The sequence below is a fragment of the Cydia amplana genome, chromosome 24 (assembly GCF_948474715.1).
Source record: "Cydia amplana chromosome 24, ilCydAmpl1.1, whole genome shotgun sequence".
Taxonomy (NCBI): Eukaryota; Metazoa; Arthropoda; class Insecta; order Lepidoptera; family Tortricidae; genus Cydia; species Cydia amplana.
The window spans coordinates 2957945-2979546 of NC_086092.1; the positions used below are offsets into that span (position 1 = coordinate 2957945).

A 21602-nucleotide genomic window follows, 5' to 3' on the forward strand; every position below is an offset into this window, starting at 1 on the left:
GCAATAGTGCGCGTATAACGGCTATTAGAATACAATCGGCTGGGCGTTCGCTAGTGTTATTCTCTGTTTACATGCCTACCGACTGCGCGGAGAACGTTGCGGAGTTTACGGAGTGTATGGGCGAGATTGCGGCCGTAGTGGAGGAGTGCAAGGTAGACTCAGTGCTAGTAATTGGTGACTTTAATGCGCATCCCGGTAATAGGTTTGGAAACGAGCTTAAGAATTTTTGTGGCGACCAAGCCTGGCGTTGTGCGGACATTGAGATGCTGGGACAGGACTCGAACTCATATACATACGTGAGTGATGCACATGGTACGACGAGTTGGCTGGATCATTGTATTGTATCTGAAGCGGCGTGGCAAATGATAGTGAACATTAGGATACAATATAATGTCTTCTGGTCTGATCATTTACCTCTTGAAATAGTATGTGATTTTAATGTATTAAGAGTTAAGTCAACAAATGAAATAAGGGAACCGAACAAGATTGTATGGGGTGAAAGAAAGCCGTGTCAAATTGCTCTGTATCAGGAACACTGTAATAGGGTACTAAGATGCATTGATTTTCCCCATGAGCTAAGAGACTGCTGTGATCGACTTTGTACTAACACAGATCACAGGCGAGTTATTGATGACTTATACTCTAGTCTAATAGATGCTTTAAAACATGCCGCATCTGTGAGCTGTGAGAGTACAAAGGCGAAGGTCTGGAGAAAGAAACAAGTGGTCGGGTGGAACAAGCATGTGAAACCACTTCATGCGGAGGCTCGACTTAGTTTTCAGACTTGGGTTCTGCATGGTAAACCTAGGTCGGGGCGCTGTTTTGACGTCATGGTAGAAACAAGGAAGAAGTTTAAACAAAAATTAAAATGGTGTCAGGACAACGCGGACCGGATTAAAGCGGATATTCTTGCTAGACACCATACAGACAAGAATTTTAGCAGTTTTTGGAAGCAGACGAGTAGGATGGGTCCTGGGTCGAGCCTTCCCGTGAATGTGATGGGTGAAAGTAATCCGGAAAGAATAGCGGAACTATTCAAAGCCCATTTCAAGGTCGAGTCGCCGTTGGGGCCATCAAGGGATCCGCCCATTACGGTGCAGCTTGGCTCTAGAATGCTTATAAGGTTTGCAGCCGGTGAGGTGAAAGCGGCAGTGAAGGGCATGACCCGCGGAAAGTCACCTGGGCATGATTCCCTTAGTATAGAACATCTCCAGTATGCCGGGGATCATTTGCCTAGGGTACTTGCCATGCTCTTCACTCTATGCATTGGTCATAGTTACTTGCCTGACGAGATGATTAAAACGGTTGTAGTACCTGTACCTAAAAACCGTACAGGCGACTCGTCGGATATAAGTAACTACAGACCAATCTCACTGGCGACCATAGTAAGTAAGGTGTTGGACAGTATGCTTGACAAGGCGCTGGAGAAGGTTGTGCCGCTTCACGACGGCCAGTTTGGGTTTAGGTCAGGTCTATCAACCGAGGCTGCGGTTCTGTGCCTCAAGCATACTGTCCGATATTACACAGATCGTAGAACACCAGTTTACGCATGCTTCTTGGACTTATCCAAGGCATTCGACCTGGTGTCCTACGATCTCCTATGGAAAAAGCTAAGCCGAGCTGCGGTACCTGGAGAGCTGGTTGAGCTGTTTAAATTTTGGTACAACAATCAGAGTAACAGGATAAGATGGGCGGGTTCGCTGTCTGACTCCTACAAATTACAGTGCGGGGTAAGACAGGGAGGCCTAACTTCGCCAAGGCTATTCTGCCTATATATGGACCACCTAATTGATGAGCTTAGCGGTACTCGAGCGGGTTGTTCAGTCGGAGGGCAGTGCTTCAACAACATCAGCTACGCTGATGATATGGTGTTACTTAGCCCTTCGGTGTGCGCACTGAACAAGCTACTGGCCATATGCGAAAGATACGCAGGGGCACATGGCCTCAGGTACAATTCCAATAAGACTGAGTTACTAATTTTCAAAGCTGGCACAAAAACATACAACATAGTACCACCAGTCATGTTAGGGGGCGCTCAGTTGAAATTAGTAACCCAGTTTAAGTACCTGGGGCATTGGGTCACTGAGTCTCAAAATGATGACACGGACGTAGAGAGGGAGCGCAGGGCACTATCAGTAAGAAGCAACATGTTGATCCGCAGGTTTGCGAAATGCACAACAAGTGTTAAATTAACCTTGTTCAGATCGTATTGCCAAACTTTTTACACTTGCAGCCTGTGGATCAACTGCACAAAGAAAGCGTATAGTGCGCTGCGCGTCCTCTACAATAACGCGTTCAGGATGCTGATGGGGCTGCCGCGGTACCGCAGTGCTTCGGGGATGTTCGCGGAGGCACACACGGACGATTTCCATGCCATTATGCGCAAACGCGTCGCGTCCCTGATGCGCCGTGTACGCGGCAGCACCAACGGGCTCTTGAGCGCGGTCGCAGGGGCCCATGAGAGCCCAATATTTGGACACTGGGCGAAATCTCACGCGCCACATGCGCAGTTTAATTTAATTTAATATAGTTTAATTTATTTAGGAATGATTTATTTAATTTATTGTATGTTAATGTATTGTGTTAATCTTTGTGTGTACCCTCATTGTTTGTTTGTAATTGTGATATGGATATATTGTCCGTGTCCAGGCGGCAAGGTTGATTATTGGAGGAGCCGGGAAATTTAAAACTCAAACGTGTTCTCTCAATGAGCATTTATTCTATACTAACAAAATATCGATGTGGACTGTATACATATTGATTTATAACTAGGTATGCACTCGCACCTATAGCATAATTACTTAACTACTTAAGACTAGTTTGGACATCCCGCCCACCAAGAACATAGTTCTTTATTTACACGGCAAAAGCTCTACAATAACTACATTAAATATGTTAAACATAACACAGTCGGCACGTAAACTAATATGTACAAGTATAAGTTATGTATAACATTACTTAGTTATTACACATAATTTGCTAACTGGACGCTTCAATATTCCTGATTTACATTTTACAGTAACAACTCTTGTTATATTGTCAGGCCCAGTATGTTTTTGAATAATCTTACCTAGAATCCATTTAGCAGGAGGTACATTGTCTTCTCTTAAAATAACAACATCATTAAGCTCAGGTTCGGTAGTAACATTAGAATTCCATTTATATCTTTGACTAAGGGTTACTAAGTATTCTTTATACCACCGTTTCCAAAAATCAGATACAATTTTTTGCGTTAAGCGCCATCGATCTAAACCAACTACATTACACTCAGGATTATATTCGTCAGCTATATTTATCAATGGTTCACCTACCAAAAAGTGACCAGGTGTCAAGGGTAGAGGGTCGTTTGGATCATCGCTCAATACTGATAAAGGCCGAGAATTCAAACATGATTCCACTTGCGCCAGGACCGTCGCTAATTCCTCATAGGTAAGTGTGCTACTCCCTATTACCTTCCTTAAATGCCCTTTTGTACTACGAACCCCAGCTTCCCAAAGACCGCCGAAATTGGGAGCGTGCGGAGGGATGAAGTGCCATGTCGTATGCTGTAAGGTAAGTATGGCTGCTATTTCATCAGGTAATGATGATTTAGCAGTGTTAAACATGTCTCTCATCTCTCTGTCAGCACCAATAAAATTAGTGCCGTTGTCACTATACAAGTCTTGACAGTAACCTCTCCTAGCAGTAAAACGCCTGAATGCAGCAATGAAACCCTTGGCTGTCAAATCCGTAACTGCCTCGAGATGTATTGCCCGGGTAACCATGCACACGAACAGGCATATATAGCCTTTAAAAGACTTAGCTCCTCTACCTGGTGAAAACCTTATATTTATAGGACCACAGTAATCTACCCCCGTAGATTTGAAAGGCTTACTGGGTTTCATTCTCGCTTCAGGTAGAAGTCCCATTAAAGGAATAGACTTCTTGCTCGAATATCTCAAACACGTGACGCATTCTCTATAAACCTTCTTAGTACGATCCTTCGCTTGCAATATCCAATATTTGGATCTTAAAAAGTTTAACATTATTTGAGGACCGCCATGCAAAGTACGATGATGAGCATCAATAATTAGAAGCGCGGTAAATTGATTTTTACCAGGCATAATCACCGGATGTCTCGTATCGTAACTTGCATCAGATTGTTCTATTCTACCGCTAACTCTTAATGTCCCCTTTTCATCCAAAAAAGGACAAAGAGTGCGTAGGCAACTCTTTTTAGGCACAACTCCTCGACTCTTTAACTGTTTTATCTCATGTGAAAACTCCTTCTCTTGAACTTGATTAATACACGAAAGCAAAGTTTTATTCATTTCCTCAGAAGTTACATATAGGTAATTTAACTCTCTCATTTTTTGGCAATTTTAGATTTAATACTCTTCTACAGTACGAAATAACTTTTAACAGTCTCGATAATGAAGAAAACCTCGACCAAATTGGGGGTTCTTCATCAACATGGGACACAACAGTTAAAGATGCGACTCTTTCCTCTTCATGTGTGTCTTCTATGATGATGTCGTTTATCTCAAAGTCAGGTTGGGCAAGCCATTGCGGACCATTCCACCACAATGAATGATCTAGTAAATCTCTTGGTTGTAAACCGCGAGACGCACAGTCAGCAGCATTAAACTCAGTAGGTACATGACACCATTGCTCAAACTCAAGTATATTCAATATCGTAGACACTCTGTTATTCACAAATGTACTCCAACGAGCTGAACCTCCTTTGAGCCATGCAAGCACTATTGTACTGTCTGTCCAACCGTGTAGGTTCTCTTTTGGTACGTCCATTACCTGTGAAACTTCAAATATAAGTTTAGCTGCTAAGGCCGCAGCACACAGCTCGAGTCTCGGAATGGAAATTTCTCTTTCTGTCGGGGCTACTTTTGTCTTAGCAGTTATCAGGTGTACGTGTACACCATGTATCTCATCAGTCACTCTCATGTAGACCGCTGCTGCAAACGCTGACTTTGAAGCGTCTGCAAAAACGTGCAGTTCGATCTTTGAGCTCGGCGTGGCGTTTAGCCATCGTGGTATCGCCAACTGCTTAAGATCTACCAATGCCTCTCTGAACGATAGCCACTCACTTACCAACTCTTCTGTCAATGGGCAATCCCATTCTAAACCCGACTTCCACAACTTCTGAATGAAGATTTTGGCAACAACCACGACTGGAGCAATCCACCCCAGTGGATCATATAACCTAGCTACATCAGATAACACTTTTCTTTTAGTGATAGGTTCTTGAACTTTGGATAAATTTAGTGTATATTCAAAATTATCTGTATCTCTGTTCCAACTCACTCCAAGAACCTTCATTGTATTATTTAGTTTTAGTTGTACTGTCTGATCTGATAACTCTTTATTACCTACAATTTTCTCCAGTACAAGCTTAGAGTTAGTATTCCATTTCTGAAGTTCGAAACCACCTGATTTCATCAACTCAGTCATCTCGTCAAATATTGTTAGTGCCTCATCCTCAGTTTCAGCTCCAGTAATTAAGTCGTCCATGTAAAAGTCTTGTCTTGTTATTCTCGCCGCTAATGGATACTTACTCTCTTCTAACTCTGCAAGCTTTTGTAATGACTTAACGGCCAAATAAGGCGCGCAAGCAGTCCCGAATGTCAATCTCAAAAGCTTGTAGTGTTGTATTGGTTCTGATCCGTCTGACTTAAATCGCCAAACGATTCTCTGGAAATCCGTGTCTTCCTCAGCTACACGAATCATCCTATACATCTTAATGATATCTGCGACAAGGCAGATCTTGTGACTCCTAGCTCTCATTAAAATGTGTCTCAAATCTTGTTGTAATTTAGGGCCGACAAGGAGATCGTCGTTTAAGGAGACGTTGTTGTCTCCCTTACTCGAAGCATTATATACAATTCTAAATTTTGTCGTCTCCTTGTCCTCCCTAATCACAGCGTGAAAAGGAAGATACACTGCCTTAGAATTGTCTAGCCCTCTCTTACTTACTGCTCTCATGTGATTAAGACTTAGGTATTCTTCCATGACCTTGTTATACTCTTCTCTAAGTTTAGGTTCTCTCAGTAATTTTCTCTCTAAAATCTCTAATCTCTTGATAGCAATTTCCTTAGAATTGCCATATTGACACTTAGGGTCCTCAGTTGCAAATGGTAGTCTTACTACAAGCCTGCCATCGTCATCTCTCACAGTCGTTGAGTTAAAAAACTCCTCACATTGTTGCTCACTCTTAGTCATGTCTTTTTTAATCATATTAGGCTCGTTCTCCATCTCCCAAAACTTTTTTAATAAGTCATCTTCCTGTATATGAACATGCAAACTTGTAAATCTAGCACTCACCTCAGTCTCAGATCCTCTCACTGCTCGGCCAGACACAATCCATCCGAGCATAGTATTTTGAGCTATCATGGTTCCTTTGCCCGTCTCTGAATGCTTCTTGATTAACCCCTCGAGTATTATTTCTGCATACACCTCGGCACCTAGAAGGATGTCTACCTTACCTGGCGTTGAGTACGCAGGATCCGCTAAAGGCAAGTCTTCAACTTCTTTCCACTTAGACACGTTAAGCTTGGTAGCTGGAAGCAAAGCAGTTAAAGAATGTAATACGTAAGCACAGACTTCGACTGAACTCGTTGGGTCATGGCGTGAAACCACGTGAAATGAAACCATGTGTTTGGTATTCAAACTACACCCCTCTAGCATTGACACCGAAGTACTTATAGGTCTACGTTTGAGACCAAGTAATTGAACAGTTGACTCAGTAATAAAGGAAATCATACTTCCTGGATCAATTAAAGCTCTAATAGTTTCTTTACAACCAGTGGAATTAAATACCTTAACTCTAGCCGTCGCGAGTAGCACTCGGTTAGGTTGAAGCGCCTCACCTCTCGAAAACGCTGTGGTAATGTTTGTGTCACCTCGTGATGTGCTCGGTTTCTCTGGTAGTGGTACACTCGGTGACGCCGATGACGCAACAACCTCGCTCGTGGCTCTCGTCTCCTGGTTGGTATCTCTCTCGAAGTGAAGGAGAGTGTGATGTCTCCTTCCGCATTTACGGCAACTCGACGTCTGACGACACTTCATTACAGAGTGTGTGGGCATCAGGCAGTTAAAACACAGTTTATTGTTTTGCACAAAATCTTGACGTTCCTTGGGCGTCATAGAACCAAACTGCTTGCAGTGATAAACGTGGTGGGTCTCATGGCACATAGCACACTCGATGTCACTCGTCTTGACTTTATTCTCGATAGCAGTGTGAAATGTTCTAACCTTAGCTGCAGGCTTAGTTGGTGGTGCTGGGCGGGACGTGTTGGTGTCAATCATCTCCAATGCCCTGAATCTGTACTCCAAAAACTCGCGCAACTGCTCCCAGGTAGGTAAGTCGTCGCCTAGCATATTCAAATGCTGCTCCCACTGTTTAACAGACTCAGCGTCCAATTTTGTAATCACCAAGTACACGATAATTGCGTCCCACGTACTTGTACTAATGCCCATATTCTGCAACGACTTCAAACATGTTGATGTAGTGTCCAATAAATGCCTCACAGCGTTAGCAGACTCGTTGTGTATTTTCTTGGTCGAAAATAAGCTCCTCATAACCGCATTACAGTTATATCTCTTGTTATCGTAACGTCGAACTAATTGTTTCCAAGCGTCATCATAATTTGCATCGGTAGTCGAAAAATTACTAAGTAAACTCAGCGCCTCTCCAGATAAATTGCTTTTCAAATAATGCATTTTTTGAACCGCCGTAATATTCTTATTTGTGTGGATTAACGAGGAAAACATATCATAAAACGTTTGCCATTCTTCATATTTACCACTAAAAGTCGGCAAAATAATGCGTGGTAATTTTACGTCACAATTCCCATTTTCACTGGTAACGGCCATGTCACGAATTTGCGGTAATGATTGTGCACTTGGTTGCAAAAACGTTTTCAAAGCTTCACGTAAAATCGTTTTGTATTGTACATACAACTCCTCAAACTCCTCATACTTCTCTTGCGTAAAATATTCCTCCGTTCTGTCTCCTGACGCTTTGGAAATAATCGCCTTATGTCCGATTTGAAACTCCTTAAATTGTAACTCAAGTACTTCAAGTCTAGTTTCTAAATACGGCTGCTTAATTCTCTCTTTAGGCGATTTCTTATAGTTCTTCTCAGATTTCTTCAAATTGTTGATTAACTCCTCTTGATATTCAATAAGCTCTTTTAATGTAGACATGATGACTCGACAACTCACAAAATGTTCGTAGATATAAGTAGGTAGATAACCTAGCACTCAGATGAAAATGTCTCAAAAACTCGGTTTATATTGCTCAGTTCGATATTATAACTCACTCATAATGTTAAGCGTAATAAACTTTAGCGAAAAAGTCTCAAAAATCACTTATAGACACCAAAGTTTGTAAATGTTCACACTCGATGTTATTACGCGTAATTATAATTGCACTTAAAACTTGCAGTAAACACTCGTCCGGCTCATCCTTATCTCATAGCGGCCGCCGCCCGGCCACAGGTGTGACCCAAGTATCCGGCTCGATTTGGACCATATGTCCAGGCGGCAAGGTTGATTATTGGAGGAGCCGGGAAATTTAAAACTCAAACGTGTTCTCTCAATGAGCATTTATTCTATACTAACAAAATATCGATGTGGACTGTATACATATTGATTTATAACTAGGTATGCACTCGCACCTATAGCATAATTACTTAACTACTTAAGACTAGTTTGGACAGTCCGAAATAAAAGCTTTTTAATTTTTTTTTTTTTAATTTAATTACATGTAACAGTTTTTCATGTAATGTCATTGAGTTTTTCTTTATTGATTTAAATGCCATCTAAATGAGTGGCCATCTAAATCTTACGGTCACGTGATCGTCTTACGCTGTCTCGAGTTAATCATTTTTTCCCCACCTCAAAAAACAAAGTCGCTTCCCGCTGTCTGTATATGTATGCTTAGATCTTTAAAACTACGCCAGGCGTGGCTCACTCCGCGATTTCGTCGCTTTGCTACAGGTAGCTAAAAGTACATCCGTTCGGGCCCCATTTTTGGGGAAAGCCATAAGCCGCGCGTGGCGCTGTCGCCACCTAGCGGCTATATCTGTGCTGATCGTAATAGACGCGTTTTGTTAGAGAGTGAGTCTTCTGTACTTAGTACTATTATTTATTCTGTGACTACGCAACGGATTTTGATGCGGTTTTTTTTAATAGATAGAGTGATTCAAGAGGAAGGTTTATGTTAACCCGTGCGAAGCCGGGGCGGGTCGCTAGTAGGTAAATAAATAAACGATGTCACTCAAATCGTATATTATTCGTAATTTCAGAAGGACGAATCTGACAGCGACGATTCCCGCTCGTCGGAGGCGTGACCTTCGGGCTCCGGCCTAGCGCCGGCCTGGGAGCCCCCGGCCTCCGATTCAGACTGAGACTACTACTCTGTTGGCTACTGGCTACATGCACCGCAAGCCAGCCATGTGTCAGAACAAATCCGACAATGACGGATACCGTCTTGTCGCTTCGCCCATATTATTGTATAAATTGTTGCTATGTTTATAAATTTCACAGCGTATTAGTCCACTGTAATGCTGTGTAAACTTTATGAATCAAGTAGGTATGCTACATTGGGCGATAGGCTAGTACTCTGAGAGTGGCTAAAACTCAATGTAGTCAGGGACCCCACCGACTCTACATGCAGCGTCGGCCTCCATTGCGAGGCCTTTGGCGCCAGAGCTTTGCGGGACCATTAGCTTTTGTGCTAAGTAAAAATCCAGACCAGTTAGATTCTCTGCCAACCTTGAAACGATCACCTTTCAATGTAGTCGCCGCATTTTAATAAAACTTGTAAATAGATGCAGTATTTTAAATACCATAATTTTGTTATGCAGAATGTGATATTTGTAAATGTAAAAATTAATCTATGTTGAGAATGTGTGTACTAATGTGAGAATATGTGTGTAAAACGAGAGTGCCGATAAATGTGACAAATGTTTGTAAATAATATGAATAAAGTTTACGAAATGAAATCATTTGAGTTTATTTTTATAAGACCTCCGTTGCTGATGCCGAACTTACGAAACGCAAAATAAATCATGTCGTACAATGTGAGACTATTCTATAAAATATCTTTCTCATTTCAAACAAAGTGTCATTCAATAGAACTTGCTAACTATGTAAACAAACCGCCATACTAAAATTGACACTGAATGTCAATTTACTAGTAACTTTTGTTTACATAGTTAGCAAGTTCTATTGAATGACACTTTAGGGTGGATCAGTCTTGTCTTAAGCCGGCTTCCCACGGCCCGTTTTTTCACAGATCTGACCGCGCCTCTACAGGCCGAAGATCGTGGGAACGGTCGCATCCGACGAGGCCTGTCGTCACCCGTCCGATCCGTCGGGAGTCGGTAACTTCAAAGGCGCGTCGCGGCGCGGCGCGACGGTGCCTGTAGGGGCGCGGCGCGACGGTGCCTGTAGGGGCGCGGCGCGACGGTGCCTGTAGGGGCGCGGCGCGACGGTGCCTGTAGGGGCGCGGCGCGACGGTGCCTGTAGGGGCGCGTCTGCGTCGGTTCATTTCACCTGGAGCCGGATTCCCACGGCCTGTTTTTTCACAGATCTGACCGCGCCTCTACAGGCCGAAGATCGTGGGAACGGTCGCGATCGACGAGGCCTGTCGTCACCCGTCCGATCCGTCGGGAGTCGGTAACTTCAAAGGCGCGTCGCGGCGCGGCGCGACGGTGCCTGTAGGGGCGCGTCTGCGTCGGTTCATTTCACCTGGGACAGCGCACAGGCCTCGTCAGATGCGACCGTTCCCACGATCTGTCGGCCTGTAGAGGCGCGGTCAGACCTGTGAAAAAACGGGCCGTGGGAAGCCGGCTTAATCAACCGCACAGGCATCCACAGGCCTGGCGCGGTCCGGCCTGGCCTGTAAAGAACACGGGCCGTGGGAAGCCGGCTTGGGACAGCGCACAGGCCTCGTCGGATGCGACCGTTCCCACGATCTGTCGGCCTGTAGAGGCGCGGTCAGATCTGTGAAAATACGGGCCGTGGGAAGCCAGTGAACGCATATAAACCATGGAAGTATTCTGTCCGCTCAATTATGACCCAACGTAAAGTATTCGATTGTAGGCGGTGCTTACAGAGTGTTCGATTGGCAACTTCAGTGCGGCCGAGATGACAGTCGGTGACGGATGGCTAAATTGGTTTATAAAAACTACGTTTTTTTGTAATTAAAAATGTCTTCATGTGTCGTGAAGTGGTGCAGAAGTTGTTTTAGTTCATATCAAGGACAGTGGAATCACTTTTCACTTGTAGTAAACAGATAACTTCAGTAAAATTTGGAATAAACATGACGACATTTTTTCAATACTACCGTGCTAAGCTAAAACGTAACAACTGCATACGACTTTCATAACAACATACGACTTTTTAAATTGCGAGGATAATAGGGATGGTTTTATGCCAAATGAAGTAGACTATTTTATTAACTTATGATTGGTTTAGGTATTTTCTATATACAGTAGAATCCGCTTATAATGACATTGAAGGGAAGTAACAAACATGTCATACTAAGCGGATGTCATATAAAGCATAGTTGATAAACTTTTTATTTTATTTTTTCCAAATTAATCTCAAATAATTTTGTGAGAGATGAGTTTTATTAACCTTATACCAATTATCAACTTTCACCGAGAGTAAAAACTAAAACAATTTAAACGCCACAGACGTCCTCGCAGGGAAAGATGTGGGGCCGGCCACGAAAACCAGCGAATTTGTCAGTATAACCGGACATAATTCCATAAAAATAGTATTTATAGGTCGAAGTTATCTTATCCGACTTTGTCACAAAGAATTTCATATGAAAACCAAACTTCGCACAGTAATTGCGTCATAGTAAGCGGTTGGTCAGTATAAGCGGAGTCATAATAAACGGATTCCACTGTAATTATAAATGTAGTAATAAATTCCTTCTTACAGATTTGTATTTTCCTTTTTTATTTCATGAGATGGAGCTATAAAAAAACTACCTAGTTATTTCAAATTAATAATCAAATTTGGTATTGTCATTTTACATTACTTTCCATTCAAATTCCCACAATATGCTATTCGCAGAGAACTATGGAAAAAAGCTGTCCAATTAGAGAGACATGAAATTGAGTGGATGCCTGGCAAGATATATAATGTTCTATTCATGAGATAACCCGTGAGATAATCATATCCGGTCTCCTATATGTAGATACATTTTTTTCTATCACGCTTTCACTGAATTAATTTAACAAATACACACATTATCTCAAAATGTTGATCATTTTAATCCACCCTCTACTGTCACATATATGTAGGTTCTCTCTCAAGCCATTTCCGTCAGTAGAAAAGAGCGGCGAATTTAGAAAATGTAAGCGCGCGAACGGTTATGGTCCCATACAAAATTGTAATTATGCGCCTTTTTCTACTGACAAACTTGCTTGACCGGCTATATACATATAAAATATTTCCATTGGAACTGAAAGTGGGGATTTATTGTGACTCTGCCTGTTCAAATGTTTTTGACCCGATTCGTGTACCTACCCATGTAAATTTTGCAGGCTGTATAGCCTGTCCGATTTCTAAGATCAAGTTCGCCATACATTTACTATGGCGTACTTGATCTTAGAAAAACGGACAGACTATACCAGTACGGCACAGACAAACGCCGTCGAGAACGTAATTTACTTTCTATACATCTCGCTCGTACTCGCATATTAGTGCAAACGAGATGTATAGAAAGTAAATTACGTTCTCGATAGCGTAAATGTCAGTTTTGACACTGTCAGTGACTCATGGTACGGGCTCTGAACGTGACTTCGCACTGCCATACAGATTGATAATAAAATATACAAAATACTTATTATAGCGGAATACATTTATACAACAATGAATATTTAATTATGTTGAGTTAGTCTGTCATTTAATTTCATATCAACATTTTAACTAAGTAGTTATCTTTTAATCTGCATTAAATTATTATACGTGAATTATTTGACTGGTTCTTCAATGTATGGCATAAACCTATCCCTGTCCAAGTCATATTCTAATCAAATATGAACCGCGAATTCTCAGCGGCCAGTACGTACAGCAAGAAGGTTATTAGCGGATTAATGTCGCTGATTGGTAGTTATTGACATTATATGCATTTCATCTACACTTAGCTGTGTACGTTAGTGTAATAGAGACAGGCTCTGTAAACGTATCGTCTTATTTAAATGTAGGCGTAATTGTGTATGTGTGCTAATTTGGCCCGAGAATTTGAACGGTAATGTTCCCAAAGGCGGTTTCCAGTTATATGCTTTCACTGTGGGAAGCCGGCTTAATCAACCGCACAGGTATCCACAGGCGTGACGCGATCCGGCCTGGCCTGTAATAAACACGGGCCGTGGGAAGCCGGCTTTACGCAAAACTATCTAGCAAATCTTGTCAGTAGAAAAAGGTGCGAAATTCAAATTTTCTATGGGACAATGTCCCTTCGCGCCTACATATTTGAAATTTGCCGCCTTTTTCTACTGACAAGATCTGCTTAACCAAGTATAAAAACGTGGGCAACTTGAGAAGAACCGAACGCGACACCAAAGCATAATCTAAACGCACCATTCTGACATCGACTTTTGTAACGTTCTGATATCAGTATGGTTTTGTATGCTATAAATTCACATTCATAATTTTAGTTAAGATGACTTCTTAATTTGACTGTAAATATTTAAAAGCCATAAAATAAATAGGTGGATTATCAAATTATTTCAGTAAGATTTAGTCAAAAATCTTTGCGTTTTCATTACAAGATCAACACGTGTCACAGACAACTTAGTATTTGAATGCTTCCTTCAAAAGTGAGAAGAGAACTTGAGAAGGAAAAGGAAAACAGAAAAGTTTATTTTAAAATAATTCTTGTTCAATGCTCCTGACACGTTGCAAGCATAATTGAATAAAACTACAAAGTATTTCATAAATTACACGTGAATTTTACTGGTTTTATTCTTTGAAACAGAGAGATTGAAGCGGTCTTTTCAACAGGAGTTTACTGTCGATTTTGTTTCAGCGACAACGCAATCACGAGGTAAGTCTAGTAAAAAATTAATTAAAAAGTTTAGAATCAAAGTACGCTAATTCATATTTATTTATTTACCATTGATATCCTTTGTTTTATAACTTATTTCATTAATAAATTAAGCATTTTGTAAAACATAAACATAACCTACAAAACCCACTTCATCGTGGTTTTAGGCATGTCATTAATTATTTTCTTCTTTCTGATTATAATTTATACAGTCGCCATCAGATATATCGGAGCGGCTAATGCTCTCACAAATATGTGAACACGCGTCTATTGTCAGGGTTGGCCGCTCCGATATATCTGATGGCGACTGTACAATAAAATTAGAAATTATGAGAATTTGTTCTTTCTGACTCATAACGTAGCTACTAGCTACTAGTATAAAAGGATGTGGAAATGACACGTACGTATTTTTTATACCTTTCTGTATTTTTTATTTATTAAGACAAAATTTATTAAAACATAAAATGCAATTTCTAACAATTTTTATGATAACCTTTTACTATTTATCTGTATTACAGAATGGGTGAACCACAAGGCCGTAAACGCAAATTCAAAGGAAACACTAAAGCTAATAATAAAGTTGAAGATGTAGACATACCTGCCGAAGATATAAACGAAAGTGAAGTTAACAAAGTAACTAAGGAAACCAAGGCAGAAAAGTTTGCAGATGTTAATAAAAATGATACAAGTGAAACTAAAACTAAGAAAATGAAGTTTGTAGAAACATCAAATAAAGAGGCAGTAAGTGAAAGTAACACGAATAAACCTAAAAACAAGAGAGCTAAGAAAAATAAAGCTAAAAAATCTGGTGTCAATGGTAATGACGAAGAAGTAGCTAAAAAAGCAAAGATTAGCAAGGTTACGGAGTCTCCAGTAACCGTCAAGGGTGGTCTGACTGAGGAAATGGTAGCAAAGTATCCTGTCCTGAAAGATGAGGAGCTGGTGAAGAGGTTCTTGGCTGTCAACATGTCAAACAACCAGAAAGGTGAGTATTGTAACTATTAGCTAAACGTTGTGAGCTCCAGAAGCGATGGTTCCTTTCTCTCTCTCTCTTTCTCTTTAGCCCTTTTCTACTCTTCGGGTGTAGGCCTCCTTCATTTTACGCCACTCGTCACGGTTCTGTGCAACCTGGAGCCACTTCTTGGGTCTACTTTGAGGACGCTCTTCCCCCATGGTCGCCACTCGAGTATGTTTACTCCACGAATCGGTCTTTCGTACTATATGACCGGCCCATTCCCACTTCAAACTGGCTACACGTTTAACAGCATCCGTAACCTTGCTCTGCTGTCTCAGTTTATGTATCTGGTGCCTATGTTTGTACAAAAAGCGGGTCTACACAGTGCAAGCCGACCGTGATGAAATTCCGAACAACCATAAATTCATTCTGGAACAAATTATGTTTTTGAGCTGTGGATCTACCTAATAACATTCAAGATAATATACTGAATACATGCCGTATTTTTCCAAGCTCTATCCCTAAAATGGCGCTGGGCTGGCCACATATCATGTTCTCTCTCTCTCTTTAGCCCTTTTCTACCCTTCGGGTGTAGGCCTCCTTCATTCTTCTCCATTCGTCACGGTTCTGTGCAACCTGGAGCCATCTCATCCCCGCAGCCCTTTTGATGTCGTCTTCCCAACGCATATTGGGTCTACTTGGAGGACGTTCTTCTCCCCATGGTCGCCACTCGAGTATTCTTTTACTCCACGAGTCGGTCTTTCGTGCCATATGACCAGCCCATTCCCACTTCAAATTCTATCTCTCACTATCACGTTATACTGACAAAAGTTGGACCATAGAAACAACAAAATGGACCACCAGGGGGGCGACGGTCTGGCCGGCCGCAGCAACGTTGGGCTGATGACCTAACCCAGGCTGCGGGAAAGCAATGGATGTCAATAGCTTTAGACAGAAGCAAATGGATTGAGTTGGAGGAGGCCTTCACCCAAAGAGGGGTTCACCACTAAGTACAGGACAATTAAATTTAAAACATAAAAATGTAAACAAAACTTAGAATAAATGGCTTTTTATTATTATTTATTTATGCCGTATTTTGTACACAGGGCTAAGCTACATAAATGTTTAAAATTCAATTTCTAATTGCAAAAAAAATACTTATATACCTGTATTACCTGTTAATTGTCAACAAATTGTTTCCAGGTCGTGTCCGGGTAACCCTCAGAGACAGTCTCAAAGGCACCTCAGACGCCATGCTACCAGACATCATCCACACCAAAATGCAAGCCATACTCAAACTACCCGAGCCAACGGACTCTGACCTGAGGAAACTTAGAATACTATACAACATGTTGAAGACCGCCGTTAAAGGGAAGAAATTTGTTAAAAAAGAGCCAGTCAAGAAGATACAAGAAGTTAAGAAGATAAAAGAAAATAAAGAAGCGGATAAGGAAGAGAATGGTGCGGAAGAAAGTAAAAAAGATAAGAAACAGGAGCGGAAAGTGAAGGGGCCTAAAAGATATGTTGTCTTTATAGGGAATTTGCCTTTGGATATCAGTGAAGATAAGGTAAGGTGTCACGTCACCATTCACTATTTCAGGCAGGTGTCAGATTGGCAAGAAAATGACTAGCAGTAGCAATAGACTATTATAGCGGATAGGACATGAAAGAGATGCATATATTAATAGTGAATATGTTAACTGTTTAATTGTTTATAATACCAGCAAGAACTTTTCATAACAAAGCAGCGATGGCTTTTAGTTTCAGCAATCAAAAGCAAATGACTTTATGCATAACTAGCGACCCGCCCCGGCTTCGCACAGGTTAACGAATTATACATAAACCTTCCTCTTGAATCACTCTATCTATTAAAAAAAACCGCATCAAAATCCGTTGCGTAGTTTTAAAGATATAAGCATACATTGGGACAGACAGACAGCGGGAAGCGATTTTGTTTTTTACTATGTATTGATAAACAAACTATTTTTGATTTAGTTTTTTTCTAATGGTGGATAGGGAACGTGCCTGAACTATAGGGGGCAGCACAGGAGCCGTCAGATTTTTGGCGCGAGGCGTAAATGGGTAGTTTATGCTTCCGATGTAGCCCACAAGATGGCAGAACGTACTATGCACACGAAAACGTACGAGAACGGTAGATGGCAGCACTTACTTTGGCAATGTACCTACATCTTTATGTTTCCGATTCAGGCTACAGATGGCAGACCTTCCAACGCGCACCCCCCTATAAAAGATGGAACTTTGTTTTATCCTTCTAAGGCCCAAGGTCCTACCTATATATTCAGTTCGATGTAATTTAAACCATGTTCAATTGGAACAGAGTCGCTTTTGCTTTGTTTCGTTCAATTTTCAAACAACGCTTAACCTTTTGGACGCCAATGACCGATATATCCGCACCGTAGGTTCAACGCCAAAGACCGATTAATCTGTCAGCTCCCACGGCTCATATATGAGCCAGAACGCTTATGGTGACGTATCGTGGGATTCGACAGGTTAATCGGTCACAGACCACAGAGCAACATGGACCTACGTGCATATACATAAAATTCAACTTCATTTTTGACACTTCAATGATGTGGCGTCTGAGTGACAGCTTTTGTGTTTGACACGGCGTGGAAAAGGTTAATCAACTTTATATCCTACATTTTAGGTTCAAATTTCAGTGGCAAATTTTGAATGTTTGGTTTGTATGGCTGGGCCTTAGGAGGTTATGGTATTTGTTTCAGATATCAGAACACTTCTCCGACCTGAGCAGCCAGATCGTGGGCGTGCGGATTCCCAAGCCGCTGGAAAGTAAAAAGAGTGCCATCGCATATTTGGAGCTCAGGGATGAATTTAGCTATGAAGTAAGTACTTATAACATAACGCCACTTACACCAAACTAAAATGGAGTTGGACAGGACATGTTGCTAGGCAGAGTGATGGCACAAAACAGATACAGTACAGAAATCAATCTACATACAAAGTGCGCTCGAGCAACGCACACATAGACACTGCTCACGGACACGATATCTCGGACCAGTTGGGACCAGTGCGAACGCGAGTGCCATCCGCTTGAGGCACGCGGCACGCGTCTGTGAACTTTTTTGTGCAATAATGGAGAAACTAAAATAAGTTATTATAACTGTTCAGTGGACGGTTGTTTAAATTCAACATTAAACAGTGAATTGTCGTTTTTTAAGCTACCAGTGGTTTCAGAAAGGTAAGTAGGTATCTGCTTGTATTTAGATGGTTCGTTTTAACGTTAAACAGAAAAGTTAGGTAGGTAGGTACCTATGCACCCCGCCCCGGCCACTACTAGATACGAGTGTCACTACCACGATAGTTTTTTGTGCATAAATCATAGTTGACAACCCTAGAGCGACCGCCGAGCGTAGGTATGAAAAGTGAAGTACATACATGTGATTGACTTCTGTACTGTATCTGTTTTGTGGTGATGGCCGGTGGACTAAAATTTTAACAGAATGGTGGCCGCTTTCGGATGACAGAAGCGCCTGGCGTCCGTTGGCTCGTTAGGTGTACGACATCCGGAAGATTGCGGGTCACTTCGGGTTATTTTCTCAAAGGTTAGCTGGAAGAGATCCCTTTTAGGGATAAGTTCGCCTTTGTACATAACATTCTTATTTTTGTTTTGTTTTTGTCCGTTTTATGTAAACCTGTTTATGTGCAATAAAGTGACATACATACATACATACATACTTCTGTACGGATATGATGGTCGTTCTTGTCTACGTGACAGCGTGATAAAACGGTGTCCGTCACTTTCTTTCCCACGGTGTTAAACAGTGACAGTTATTTTATCACGTGGATAAAGATGGATAAAGCTATCCATAATAGGCTGGCTGGATGAGATTAGCTCAGGACCGGGACAAGTGGCGTACTAGAAGAGAGGCCTATGCTCAGCAGTGGGCGATAAAGGGCTGATATGATGATGATGATAATGACATAACGTTTCCCGTACGATTCAGGTCGTTTGGGGCACAGAATAAATAATAGTACTAGGTACAGAAGATTCACTCTCTAACAAAACACGTCTATTACGACAGATATGACCGCTAGGTGGCGCAAGCGCGAGTAGGCGTCCGTTCCGTAGCGGTGCGCGGCAACTACTATGGCTAAACACCAAAATTGGTGTGGGCCGCATGTACTTAATGTACTGTATTTTGTATTTAAGTACCTTTGGATTCCATTATAATAGTTTTTATGTTGCTGGGTTCGTCGATCTATGAACTCAAAACAAAAACGGCCGTTTTAACTTTGGACGCATCGATTGACGAACTATATATATTTCAAAGTGACAGTTGAAACGCACCCTTAGAGCGGTTTCGCACTACGTCCGATCCGAATCCGTGAAAATATGGTCCGAAGTATCCGTTACTATTTCTATGGTAATTTACGCACTCCGTCATCCGATTTCGGAAAGAAATCAGACGGATCTAGTGCGTAAATTACCATAGAAATAGTTCTACGGCTACGACGGACCATATTTTCACGGATTCGGATCGGACGTAGTGCGAAACCGCTCTTAAACTTGATTGTGCACAACATGCACTACAATATAACTTGTTTCAGTTGGCGCTGTCGAAACACCACTCTATGCTGGACAAAAAGAGGATCAATGTATTGTACTCCACGCAGCAGAACTCAAAGATCACCAAAACTGAGGCAAAGGTAATATCTGAGGGTATGATGGTAAATAAAGAATAAAGAATAATAAAGAATAAATCCATACTAACATTATAAATGCGAAAGTGTCTCTGTCTGTTACCTCTTCACGCTTAAACCGCTGAACTGATTTAGTTGAAATTTGGTATGAAGATAGTTAGAGTCCCGGGGAAGGACATAGGATACTTTTTATTTCAGAACTCACCCCTTAAGGGGGTGGGAATTTGTATGGGCAATCAATAACCGCTGAACCTATTTAGTTGAAATTTGGTATGGAGATAGTTTGAGTCCCGGGGAAGGACATAGGGTAGTTTTATCCCAAAAATCTCCCTTTAAGGGGGTGAAAAGGGGGGTGGAAGTTTGTATGGGGAATCGTTAAAAAGCAGATTGGGTAAAAATAAGGTACCTAAATTACTAACTCCACGCAGACGATGTCGCGGGCAAAAGCTAGTAAATAATAAATAAATATTAGGAGACATCTTACACAGATCAACCTAGCCCCAAACTAAGCAAACCTTAATTAATTAGGGAGTTTTGGTTGTCATTTGATGAATTATCTCGTTGCCTGCAAAAGCTATTAACCGACTTAGAAACAGGAGGGTTTTTTAACGAAAATACCGTATTCGGAATTGTTTTCATATTTTTTGTGTTATATAGTTTAAGAATAAGAGTAGTTAATAGTTTGCCAAAGGACTGTCTCATTTCAAACATAGAGAGAATCATGCTATCTTTGTCTGACACCAGTACTAGCACCCAAAAGAAAAGGATGACTATAGTTTTCCTAGTTGTTACTGACTGACAAATGGATGGAGCAGGTCCGGTCTACTTTGACCTATGCCAAGTAGGTACTGGGCCTAGTATTGTAAAAATTAATTTAAAATAGTGTAGGTAACTAATATAGCCTTTAAGTTAATGTAACTATAACCATATATTGGACTTCGCTCGGAAAACATATAAAAACTCGAAAATGCGCGTTTTCCCAGAGATAAGACCTAGCTAGATCGAATTTTCGCCCCCGAAAACCCCCGTATAGCAAATTTCATCGAAATCGTTAGAGCCGTTTCCGAGATCCCCGAAATATATATATATATATAAATAAATAAATAAATAAACAAGAATTGCTCGTTTAAAGGTATTAGATTTAATTTAATTTTAAATTGGCTTGAACAACATTATTTTTCAGGGTAAAGCAGCGAAACTAGTGGCCATGCAGAAATCCGGGCAATTGGCCGGCAGCACGGCTCAAAACAAGAAGAGGAGTGCGCGACGCAAGAAAATGAAACTGGCGCAGAAAGCCCAGGAGGCTGAGAGGGGAGTCTGAGCGTAGTGAGCGACTCTAAGTGTAAGGCCTGAGTGGCCGCTCTTGTTGGGCGTGCGGCGGGGCGGGGCGTGCGGCGTGCATGTTAAACAAATGCGCACGTATAGGAGCGGCCTTAGTGCACGCTGCTCACGTCACGCGTGAGCCCACAGCCACGCTGCACGCGTCGCCGAGCGAGCGTCCACTCAAGCCTTACACTAACGACTTTAATTTTGAGCTGTTGTATGAATGTTTTATTCAGTAGTTGACATTATATGTATTTATTAAGTTTTATTGTTGTTTTATTACCAACACAGACTTTTGTTATAGTCTCGCAACTATATAAATTCCAACTTAGGTAGCGTAAGATGATAAAGAAATTGTTCCTTAACTTGTAAATAAACATATAGAACCCCTAGTACATTTCATTCGATAGCATGACAAGCGTTCGCGTTTGCGTTATGTCATGTTATGTCTATTTTTGTATGGGATTTTGAACAGCGCGCCAAACGGGACGTTTGTAAATTCAAAATCCCATACAAAATGACACTTAACCATTGACGTATATCTCAGGACTGGCCTTACGGGCAATATGAATG

At 41.5% G+C, this 21602-nt stretch overlaps 2 protein-coding genes across 2 annotated transcripts in view; both read left to right on the plus strand.

Moving 5' to 3' along the window:
* LOC134659180 (KAT8 regulatory NSL complex subunit 2) overlaps window positions 1–9418 on the plus strand; it is a 33902-nt gene extending 24484 nt beyond the window's left edge. Inside the window, exon 12 of the mRNA XM_063514813.1 lies at window positions 9306–9418. Coding sequence (XP_063370883.1) covers window positions 9306–9350 — 45 coding nt within the window. The 3' untranslated portion in view covers window positions 9351–9418. The remainder of the gene's footprint in view (window positions 1–9305) is intronic.
* Window positions 9419–14727: 5309 nt separating this feature from the next.
* Window positions 14728–21040, plus strand: LOC134659147 (uncharacterized). The gene is made up of 5 exons (XM_063514776.1): window positions 14728–15053; window positions 16227–16591; window positions 17768–17887; window positions 19614–19712; window positions 20890–21040. Exons 1-5 carry the CDS (start codon window positions 14777–14779, stop codon window positions 21025–21027), a joined length of 999 nt encoding a protein of 332 aa, XP_063370846.1. The 5' UTR covers window positions 14728–14776; the 3' UTR covers window positions 21028–21040.
* The last annotated feature ends 562 nt before the right edge of the window (window positions 21041–21602 follow it).